The 12,184-nt window shown below is 39.1% G+C and overlaps 1 protein-coding gene across 1 annotated transcript in view; it reads right to left on the minus strand.

The window, feature by feature from the left end:
* DSCAM (DS cell adhesion molecule) overlaps positions 1 to 12,184 on the minus strand; it is a 429,591-nt gene that overhangs the window by 49,259 nt on the left and 368,148 nt on the right. Inside the window, exons 22-25 of the mRNA XM_068424255.1 lie at positions 6,118 to 6,235; positions 5,134 to 5,297; positions 1,730 to 1,828; positions 973 to 1,161 (exon numbers count right to left, since the gene is read on the minus strand). Coding sequence (XP_068280356.1) covers positions 973 to 1,161; positions 1,730 to 1,828; positions 5,134 to 5,297; positions 6,118 to 6,235 — 570 coding nt within the window. The remainder of the gene's footprint in view (positions 1 to 972; positions 1,162 to 1,729; positions 1,829 to 5,133; positions 5,298 to 6,117; positions 6,236 to 12,184) is intronic.

Raw genomic sequence — 12,184 nt, forward strand, 5'->3', positions numbered from 1 at the left:
TCAGAGAAACTGGGAGGTTGGGAGATCTGCTTTCTCACGTTCCATTTAGATGTTACTTGAAGCGTGTGTAAACCTTACATTTCATGCAATGAAAATAAGAACACTCAACTTCTACTTCTCTAAATGTCCCTTTCTTTAAGGTCAGAAGACCATTCTCCCTGACCACCGATAATCTCAGCAAGTATGCAGCTTATATGCAGTCTCCCCTGAGCTTCAGCAAGTCATATCATTCATATCTACAGCATACCAGGTCCTCCCTATGCTACTGAGTGTCAAATGAAATGTCCATCTTTCTGTGTTGCTTGGGATGCGTGTAAGACTCTCTAAAGTGCTTCTTTAAGTGAGTCTGTTGCCAAATTTGCTCATAATTCTGACACATATTTGCAATGTGGAACTACCCTCAGCAACCAGGACCAAGGGGCCCATTGCTGAGTTAGCTAAGAATTCCACAAATTTTGGTTATTTTGCCTTGCAGAGCTTTATGCAAACTTTTCCTTTGTTTCTGACACTTATCTTGTTCAAAGGGTGCTACTTGCATGGCTCCTGCAGTACCAGCTTGGAGCAGAAATAAGACATTGGCTCCATTTCCTCTACACATAAATATACTCCCTGTCTTCTTTCAAAATCCAGACAAATAAACCCCTGAATTTTTGCAAGAAGAGAAGAAACAATTTCCTCATGGCAATAGCAGTAGTTGGAATTGCTATAGCCTATGATAGTGGAGACACACCCTTCCCAGATATCTACCAACACATCTTAGAATAAAATTATTAGAGAAATAAAGATAGCATATCAGCCAGTACGTGTTTTAAGTCCCGCAGTGAGAGCCTCTTCTGTCACAGCACGGACACGACTGGAAATGATTCCAAAGCCAACAACATTAAAATATCCAAGTCTGTCTTCTCATCAAACCAAGATCTACAGCAGAATGCAAGAGCTTTAGGTGAGCAAAGGGAATGGAAATCAACATACCTTTTCCAAGCGTTTTGGCCTCAATGATCTCGCTGATGCGTCCTGGTCCCACTCCGTTCTGAGCAGTTAAAGTAAACTTGTACCAAGTGCCACATTTCAATGTCTCTAAACGGTAGGACCTCTCACTAGGGCTAATGGGAAAACTACCCCACTGCTCACTATTATCTTCCGAGTACTGCAAAATATAACCTGGAGGAAAAGCACAGATGGCAACAATAAGCCAGACACAAACCACAAATTCTGCAGGTAATATGACAAGTCATTTTACACACTTAATAAAACTAGAAAAATCCCGTGTACAGGAAGACATACAGCTCTCCTCTGACTAAAAGATACCAGGCAATACATTTTGCCTACACTTACAACAGCTTAAATACCATTTTTATGATCACTTCAAAGGGAAAAGAAAGGGATAGACATTTCTAAATACCCTTCAATCAGCAACAAAGACTAGATGATGAACCTGGACCCTCAAAAACGAATGGTTAGAGATTACATGTCTGGAAGATCAGAGAGAGTAACTGTCATAACAGCTGAGGATATGCTGGAAGAAAGTGATTAAATCTGTGATTAAACCAACACAAAGAGAAACTGCAATTTACTGAAAGCTGTTATCACGACAATAGTGCATGTTAAGCGCTGACTGCAATACAGATTGCTTTGTTTTTCTTTTTCTCTAGCCATTCATAATTATATACTAATCCTATCAACATATGACAATTTAGTAAGAAGTTGCAGTTAACCTGAGTTATATTACCTCGGATAGAACTGCCACCATTGTCTCCAGGTATCCAGGAAAGAGTGATAGAGGAAGATGTAGTTTTGGATACAGTGAGTCTTGGCTGGTCTGGTGGAACTAGATGGGAAATAGTTAAAAATAGAAAATAGATTCAAATTATTAGATGTGATCTTAATCCCTTCTAACAGTCATTTATCAGGTAACTGTTTTGAGTTGCAAGAAATGGAAATTATTTCTGTCACAGTGCCTGTTTAGCTGACATCCTTGGTTAAGACAAGAGCAGGCAAGTTCTCATTTTTTATATTTAATTTTCTACACAATTTTGTCTTTCAGTTCTTAACCCTTTCTTTTCTCTGAATTTTTTGTATCTGTCCTGTCAGACCTAAATGGCATATGAGCTACCCAGCCATTATTTTTCATTATTTTTCATTATTTTTCATATCTGTTTTAGGGAGAAGCTGAATTTTTAATACTGGGAAACAGACGTTCACTTGCAAGTAATGCCTCACTCATGCATGAGTTTGAAGGCTTCTATGGCAAAATTAAAAATAAAAAGTGCATAACAAGTTTTTGCCAGTGTAACTGTGACTGCTAACTAGGTAGCATAGCTAGATCTGTGATCAGAGGCAGATCCATACCTCTTCCAGATCACACCATCTATTCACTGAGGCTATTGGTATAAAGAAGGCACAACTCTATCAGCAAAGGCTGAACAAACCTGGAAACACTTCAGTTTTGCTGCTCTCCATAAACGTTATGGCTGGATCTAAACTGTAGGACATAAGAACCGCACGGTTCCCAGAACCAGCTCCTGATAGAGCGCAGGAATAAGACAGAGGTCTTATCTCCCATCCTCTGCCCAGTGTCCAGTTTCCTTTGGAGGAAAATCCAGCATGAAAGGCCAGAGGAGGAGCCATGCTGTATCCTAACAAGTCTCCCAGGATGGGAAGAACTGCGACTGGGAATTGGGACTAGGAATTGGGACTGGAAATGGGACTGGGAACTGGGACAGTTTAGCCTCAGCCTAAGTAATGCCAAATTGCACAAGCGTATAGTGGCTGGGTTTCCAGAGCTCAATGCTCAGGGGCAGAAAGTGGCAAAGTAGCCAGCTTTCTTTTCACCTTGACAAATCTATCGTGAGCCAATATGATCATATGCTAGTTATAGTCTGGAAAGCTCATTTTTGACTTCTGCCTGAATCATTTAGCTAGTCCTGTTGTACAAGTGAGGTAATCAGAACCATGACACAAAAACAGTAAGGCCGTGGAGGATAGTGTTTGCTAAAATACAGAAGAATGCTAGGTGAAACTTCAAAGAGCTAGTGAAATATTTATTAGAGCCCTGAAGGGTAAATATTTACTGACATTAGACCCAAGTGTTTTACATGTGTAACTGTAAGTTCAGAAATTGAAAAGGGTAGAAAGGGAAGTTCCTGTTTCAAATCCTTTCCACAGCTCTGGTCACGCACAGCAGCACTGTGCCTGGCACGTTTTATGGATTCTTTTCTGAACAAATGTTACTAGAGGTCTCCAGGTTTCTCAGAAACATACATAAAATTGAGCTTTGCTGCCGCAAGAACAAGGAGTGAGGCATGGACAGTGTCCGTCATGGGAAGGGATCCGAGAAGCAGTGGCAAAGCTGGAATGGAAAGCCAGGGAGGAGAGACAACAGGGCAGTCACACCTCCTCTGGTCACTGCCACTGCAAGTGTGGGAAGGGGGTGGTGGTGTGGTGACCACTGCTGGCAGGAGCTGCCATTTCCCTGCTGTAGTTACTGCTTGACAGACAGCACCCCAGAAGCAAGACAGGATAGAAGTCACAAATGCTCTGTCGTGTCCAGCAGTCTGCTACCAGAGGACACTGCCTGCTTTGCCTGTGTTTAAGCAGTAGCTCCACCTGCAGAATGAAACTCCAGGAAAAGCTCCCCACTACAGCTCACATTCCAGGCATCAGATGGCAATATAATGAGTGCTGATATGAAGTGGAGGCTGCTGGTTTACGGCTATGGACTAGTTCAAAGAGAAGTTGATTTTACTGCCCTCACAGAGCTAAACAGTGCTGAAGAAAACAAAAAAGACAGTTTATATTCTAAAGGAAATTTCCCTATGTGAGATGGATTTGTTCCATTATTCTGACTGACTTGGCTGATTCGATAGAGAGAGACTGCACACACTACCCTGTGAAAGATTTATTATAAAACCTTTCATCACAGCTTCACCTGCAAAAGATGGTGGTCCCACATATTAAATGTCAGTCTTTCTTTGTCCCTCAGGGAAGTGATATTGATTTGCTATTTGTTGCTGCAGTTCAACAGCAGCAAGGATATGCAACTACAAAAGTCCTTAGTGAAACATAAATGTAAAGATTCCATTTGATAGTGTTTTCGCTCCCTACTTCCTGCTGTGGTCATGCTTCAAACGTTGCAAAAGAGCATCTTTAGGCTCTGTTGGATTGTAGGTAAGTTAATATATGCTATGGCATTTGTTTTAAGGCTTAGTGGAACAGTTTATGCAGAGAGTTGGACTGGAGCTAAAACAATCTCTTTCTGTGTTCTCATGTGTTTGCACTAGAAGTTTAGATTGCTTATCAAGGGAGAGGAGAGTTACTGACCACAGCGTGGCCCATATTCCCAGCTCAGTTATTTTCTTTCCTCGGGTACAATAATTTGCAGTCAATTGAAGCACTCTTAGTATCTACTTTAGTGTAAGTGAGCAAGGAAATCTCCTGCATAGTGAGTTCTTGGTATGTGAATACAAACACTCTGCTTCACACTACAGTTCATGTGTATTCCTATATTGTCATTACTTTTATACATATCAACACCATAATGGATACATCATATACATTTTAACACGTATATAAAAAGTAGCTAGTAATATGCACTAGCTGAAGGTGTACTGATGTTTCATTTTAAATGCTTCCTCATATTCACCATCAACAAAAGTCTGCTTTTGAGTAAGTTTTTGTCCAAGGTCTTAGTACAGAGGCAAATTTCTATTGATAGCTTTTCAGAAGCTAATGTAAAGGCCTTCAGCTCTTTCTGAATTTTGCAATATTTAAATGATACCTGTAATATTTGTAAGGAGAAAGCATAAGTTGATATTTTCTGTGTGAAGAACTAGAAGATAACTGAATGCAAACACTCAGTTGTCAATCCTACAAAAGCTTACATAGAGACCTAACTGCAAATGTGTGAATCATTCCACCAAAAGCAAAACAGTTACTATATAATAAAAAGTTGATGGATGAGTCAGAATGACCTGCATAATATATTATTTATTAATTTGGAAGAATGAAATTTGTATTAATACACATTAATACTAATATTTTACATACACCTGCAAACAGACATACCTATGCATTACCAGCACATAGTAGTTAATAGCTGTGATAACAATTATGAGATAGATCCAACAGTCTTACCTTGTACCTGCAAATTCAAAATTATTTCATCTGATCCCCAGTTGTTACTGGCCACGCAACTGTAATATCCAGAGTCTTCTGCTTTCACAGTACGAATGACAAAGCTGCCATTGCTGAAGATGCTTCTTCGCCCATCAATCATCACTAGACTGGGTGTCCCGTTACTACCTCACAGGAAACAAAGTGCATACATTAAAGAAGTTACAATCAAAATTACTCAAAATTGGATTTTTTTTTTTGAAGCAACTAAGAATGGAAAGAAAGAAGAAGGGGAGGGGGAGTGTCCTCTTTAATAAAATAATATTTTCTGTTGGGAAACACCTTCCATCTGCTTGAAGAACGCACACATCCTGGCCCCAATTTGAGTGAAAATGGGAACTCACTCCTTCCTTGACTGTCTTTCAGAAAAATGCCAAAATAAGAGTAAAAGGCAGTTCCTGGTAACAAAGTCTGTCCTTATAAAATAATAGCTATTTGTAGCAAAGCACAAGATGGTTTCATAGCACTGCATTATCACTGCTTACATAGTGCTTGGACGAAAATTATTGCCCATGTGTGTTTTCAAGTGACCCTGTCAAACTGTGAAACTAAAGATCAAAATAGAATAATGGAAAACAAAATACGTGCAAGACACATACTCTGCACTCCACAGCACAATTCAAAGCATCAGACATTTTGCTTTCTCAGACTAAAACTATTCAGTGTGTTTGAAGTTAAAACACAAAACTCCTAGGTTATAAAATTTAATGTTTACTTTTACCCCTTTGTCATAACTTTTCCTCCCTTTTGATACCTTCTTATCACCACAGCCAATTAGTTTTAGTTCAAGGAATTTCTGAACTCTTTGTCTACTGTGACTGTGTGCAGTCCCTGCAAATGGTCCTTCTCTTTCCTGGCACAGTCATCCAGGATTACCCGCATCACAACCCTCAGGATTTTAAGCAAATGGGCTTTATTTGTGCTATACATTTAGTTGCTGGTTACCTATCCTTCATCCATTTGACTGTCGGAGCTGGGTCTCCCACAGCTTTGCAAGGGAGAACAATGTCCTTCATCCAGGGTGTTGTCACTGTGCCGCTGAATGTCAAAATCCTGGCAGGAGCTGAGCAAGAGAGCAAGAAAGACTGAAATGAGGTGTTCGTTCACACAGCCCTTGGAAGGAAACAGACATCCAGGATTAAATGCGGAAAACCAAACCAGCCTGTTTCAAGCTGTGCTTTTAGGAAACGAATTCCTTTTAACTCATAATATCAGCTATTTATTCAAGAACAGATATTATAGTTTTAGTATCTGGAAGACAAGTAACTAAAAAAGAGATGAGGTGGAGGACTGGAAGAGTCCTTGGGGAGAAAAAGAGCAAAACCAGTTATTGATAATTTTTAATGATTTTTATATATTCCACAGTAGACAGGTGTCTTACAAAAGCTAAATTATTGATATATCACTGTTACAACAGCTATAGTATTAAGCGAAATAAACCTTCATATGTGTAGGTGTTAGTACATTGCAGAGTCTATCTGAAGTCCACAGATACGAACAAACTTTTAAGTCGGTTTAATTTGTGTCAGCTTCATATCGTATAAATATAGCAACAAAAATATAGCTCCTGTAGTTTCAGTTTATAATGTACAGGAACACTAGGGTTGTGTTAGAGCTTCACTGTACATTATTCCTCAAGAATGACCCTTGATAGAAACAGACTTCTTGTTGGCCTCTAAATATACATTTCAGAGGCACATACTGAATACAGATACACGAGATACTGTATTTTTAATCCTCATCTACTTCAGTCATGCACACTGATCACAATTTATACTTAATAATCCATTTTGCACCAATTAGAAAAACATGAAAATGAGAGCCAGCATCAAATATAACTGGGACTGTTCATCTGAAAATAAAATCATGCATAAAAGAACAGGCTTTGAAGAGTAAGGGAAATTACTTGAGTAGGCTGCAGTGGGACTTGAGATATTCATAGAAAGAAAAGATTTCATAGATTATACAATCAGTTTGGACTGTCTTGCCTATGTTCTCTTCAAACATTGTTGAAGACTATAATCTTCTCAAGAGATTTTTCTCTGGTCAAAATTTTAACTGAAAACACAAGAAGCAACTCTTTAAAGATTTAGGGTAACGACAAATATAAGGTTAGGTAATGGGACAACATTATTTTTCTGTCAGCCAAGGATCAACATGTCCTGCCCTGGTTAAACAGCAGCTGAAGACCCCTGGCTCCCTCCTTCTGGCAGCTCTGATGGTTAGTCCTGGCAGAAAGATGCTGTGGCATGTGCTGCCCTGGGGAGGTGGTACATCAGATTGGTGCAAAGACACTGGTCAGTAAGTAAATCTCATGATATAACCTTGTTTTCCACTGTGGCACTCCTAAGGCCATATCTTCCAGAAAAAATTTACACAGGCCTATACTGCCACAAGCCATGGGCTAATTAACCAATCTAACTGAAACAGAAAAATGCTCAGTCTACCCAGAGATGTGGTGTGAAATGCTGACTCCACTGAAGTTAGTGTTAGAAGGCTCATTTGTCTTCAGTGGTGCCAGGTTTTAGTTGCGGGAGATGCCTGGTGATACTCATGCCATTTTTAAAAAGCAGCAGGAGGTGCTGTCAGCTGTGACCATCTACAAAACATGTCTGTAAGCATCTGGACTGCTCCTCTAGCTGCAGTGCATTCTGAGCAATGGTGGTTAGAAACTCAAATCCCTGTTCCATGCAAAATTCCCTCTGTAGCATGAAGCCTGAAAACTCATTTAAAATGAACTATTAATCCTTTTCTCCCTGGCTTTCCCACCTCTTCAGTGTTTCTCAAAATATGCAGCTATTTCCAACTGCTGCCAGTTACTTTAGGACAAAGCATATGCAATGCAGGAATCCTGCTGAAGCTTTCAGCACGCCATGGCACCACTGTTAGCAAACTTTCTGAGATATCCCTTTATTTTTAATAGTTATTTCAACGTGAATTCTTCCTTAAGCCACAGGTTGGAAATCAGATCTCCAAAGCACAATATTTATGTTATAGCTTCTGGTTTTCAATATCCTGTGTGTCCCATTTTACAGTGATGCGTGAAAGTAACACAAACCTCACAGAAGCTTAAGCCAGGCTGTAACTCAGAAGTGCACATTACAAAAGCATACCTCACTGTTTTTGTGACAGTACCCACAGCTTTCTGTGGATTATCTTGTTCCTTTCATGTACCGAATGCTTTTAAAAGAGATGGTAATACAGCATGAAAACTCTTAACTCCAATTTTCTTTATAGCTTTAATTCTAATAATTTTCTGAGACTGCTAACAGGTACACAAATAAAAGAAAATTAGGAACAAAATAAATGTATAGTGAAATTCATCCGAAAGCAATAGGTTTGAAACACTAACAGGCATTCATGAGGTTAAAATACCTTGAATCTCACAGACCTCTCCCTTTTGAGCCAAGGAATGTGGGCAATTCAGCTGCAGGCCTTACCTCTTTGTTATCAAAGCTACTCACATGCCTACTGACTACCTGCCAGCCTTACGTTAGATGGCATGGCACTGGATTAGGACTGTGTCTGTTCCTATTTTTTGCAAATTACTCAATCATTAACTTAAGATAAAGAGGTGCCTTCACAGAAGAGTGCACTCTCTTGTGCTTGCTAATGCGGTTTTCTGCACATTTATTTGTTTAAATGATGAATCCTATTACCTACACTTGCGGTCATAGAATAAGAAACAGGCAGAAATTCTTTGCAAGAGACCACAACATACTTCTTTTTTTTTCCTCTAGAGGACACAACTGAGTTTTAGAGGCAAACTGTACAGGGAAATTGAACAAGAGCTATGACAGTTCAATGCAGCTCAGCTTAACACAAATACAAGAGCTATCGGTGAATACTCTGAGTCAGGAGTTTCTTTCATTTACTTTCTCACAGAAGAATATCCTCTGTATTCCTCTATGATGAAACACTAAAGAAACAGACCAACAGGGTGTGTGCACTGTCATATGAGCTCCACATGTTGTTTAAAATCATTAAACACACAAAGCAACATAGACTAGGAGGCAAATCTGTTCAACATTAGTGCTCAGGCAGTCTACAGGGACAGAGGAAACTCAATATTAAAGTCAGAGAGTTCTCCCCACAGGATTAGATTGCCATGGGTCTAGATCTGTTATCATCATGTTGCTGGCAAATACCATTTTCCATCAGTCATGGTCAGGAAATAACAGGAACAAGGTGCGTGCAAGGTTTTTCTGTCTTTTAGATATATTTGTTAGGCTAAACCCACAACTTTCACGTCAGCAATGAAGCGTAATTTGAGGCGTGAGGGCATAGCCTGCTTACGTGGAGTCTGAACTTTCATTGCCATTGTTACTTTCTGTTTGTTGGGGTTTTTTTACTTATTTTTGTCCATTAATTACAGAGAACAGCAATCTGTTCTGAGAAATGGGAACACTAAAGAAAGAAATGTTAACTTAAATTAAGCTTTCATTTAAATTGGACTATCCATTTCACATCAAACCCCTGTCTAGATATTCTCATTGTTCTCAAACGGTTTCTTAAAGGAATTATAATTAAGTTGACATAATTCAGTTCAAAGTTAACACTCATTAACTGTCATGATGATATCACTACTTGGACAGTTACTGTGAAATAAGAGGAGGAAAAAAGGAAGCAAACAGCTTCACAATAATGGTCCGTAGGATGTTCTTGCACTGGGGATTTGTAGCAAAATCAGGCTATAACTGCTTCTAACCCTGTGACGTGTCGTTTGCTTCAGACGTACTGGGGGTTAAGAAGGGTCTTCAAGGCTATTAGGTCTGCCTGTCCTTCTTCATTGTGCATGCGCTGCCGTTATCACTGATGACCACTTGCTCACAGCTCTCTAAAAGACCCGATGATGCATTCATGCGGGAAATCTTGTACATGATACAATAATTTCTAACATGGCTACATCCAAAGTTCATAAAATTGTTATCATTTATTAGTATTCTTAGTGCCCATCACAACCTCCACAAATGGATTCTTCATCACTATTTCAGTCCTAAGTACATGTAAGAGAGTCTTGTCCTGAGCATCATCTAATGCAGACTTTGTATAGGAGTATCACTACTAGCTCTAACATTGACTGGATGCATTCTACCGTCCTTCAAAATAAAGTCTTATTCACACTGACTTCTCTATATTCAAGTAATTAATTATTTTTTCTTAAAGTCCCATTTTCCTTTCATATAAGCTATTTTTAAGTTTACTTATTTGTCATCATGGATCATGTTAAATAAGCTTTGGAGGATCAGAATTAATTCCAGTTTCTGGTAAGCTTGTTCAGTTTAAGTATGTGTGGGTCAATTTGTAACTTCTCTATTTTTGGCAAACTGAGAGCAATCGCATACTACATTTCCCCATAACTAGAAGTTATGAATCTTAGTACCTGCAAACTCTGCATTGTTCTGCATTCATCTTGTCTGAAGAATTCCCTCTTTTTTAAATGCATAGGACATGGAGAAAGAGAACTTCTAGTGCATTATGTGCAGGGGTCCCTGCACACTCCTGGGTTTGCCTGCATCCTCAATCTCTTAGTATTGCACCATGTTGTTGTTTAATTGGATTTTCTCTTATTTGAGCATCTATTTTTATGCCTATTTTTGTTTCCTTTTTTTTTTTTCTTTTCATCACCACACATTCATTACACACAGGTAACATGTAGCCTAAAAGAAGGAGCACACTGAAACCTTTGCCCTGTTTCCCTGAGGTGGTTTTTCATAATCTTCCTTCACAGATGTGCTTTACACTCCTCATCCACCTTTTAAGATCTCAACTTTGGTCTCACCAATGTTCCTAATACAGTATGCAGTTATCCTACAAGAAATACAACAATGGAAAGTCTCCAGATTTTTCAGATCCTTCAGACTTTTCATAGCCTTTCAGACACACTTCAAGTCACTCCACTAACACAGTGTAGCTATTAAGAGAAAGGATCTTCTGAAAGACTGTACAAAAAATGCTAGAAAGAAGCAGAAAGTGAAAGTGACTCTTCTTAGTTGACAGGAGAAAACTGTAAGCAATGGTGTGGGGAACAAGCATTTCCCTGCTTGTTCCGACTTAGGCCTCTTTACCTTGCTAGACCCTCCCCGTATTTACACTGGTAAATTTTCCATTGTGACCTACAGTAGTAATGTAGTAGTTACTACAGGCTTCTTACAGCAATGTTGAAAAATTTCCATCTCATATGATAAAAACTGTAGCCTAGACAAGGGGCAAAGAAAAGACATGAAAGTTCCCATTCCAAGCCTGAGGAACCCTGTTTGCAACTTCTATGCACTGGGAAGCTGTGTCATGTGTTGAAATAGTACCCTCCAAACCCCATTAATGTCATCCATGACAGTAGCTCTGATACAGTTAATCTACCTTCATCAAACTGGTTATCTACCACCTAGATAGGTAGGAACAGCAAGCTTCCCTATGATGACGGGATATGCTCTTCCATACAGGAAGTGCTTTCACATTAGTGGCATTTGGTTGAAGTTCTGCAAAGCTTTTTTAGAAAGTATCTGTCATCATAAAGCACTAGACACTTTATTTTACATTACTACATCATTAGCCACATGACTGAAGAATTAGCAGGCTTGTAAAACTGTAAAGTCAGTTAAATGCATCTAACTGCAACTCTACGGATCTGTGCAATACACTGTTCATACTGGCACGTGCTGTGATGTTACCAATTTGAGTGGGAAAAAAAAAATTAGTCTGAAGACCACATGTAGAGATTGAGTACTGATGGGACTCTTTCACTTCACTGTCTAAAATGTTAGGTGTCTGTTTCCAAGCTAAAGTGCTATAGTGTCGTAAGTATCACATCTCACAGTACAGTTAAGGTCGAATTCATGGGCCCAAGCAATATCTTTTAATAGAAAAACTAATACAGCTTGAAAAAATATGCAAGATTTGAGGCACATTTTGCCTTCTTAACTGAAATAGAAGCAGCAAACTTCAAAGCTAATGCAAGATGAACAATTGTTCAGAGTTTAGATATGTTAATCAGAACATTTTATGCAGAAGA

This window comes from Nyctibius grandis, chromosome 2 (genome assembly GCF_013368605.1).
Source record: "Nyctibius grandis isolate bNycGra1 chromosome 2, bNycGra1.pri, whole genome shotgun sequence".
Classification (NCBI taxonomy): Eukaryota; Metazoa; Chordata; class Aves; order Nyctibiiformes; family Nyctibiidae; genus Nyctibius; species Nyctibius grandis.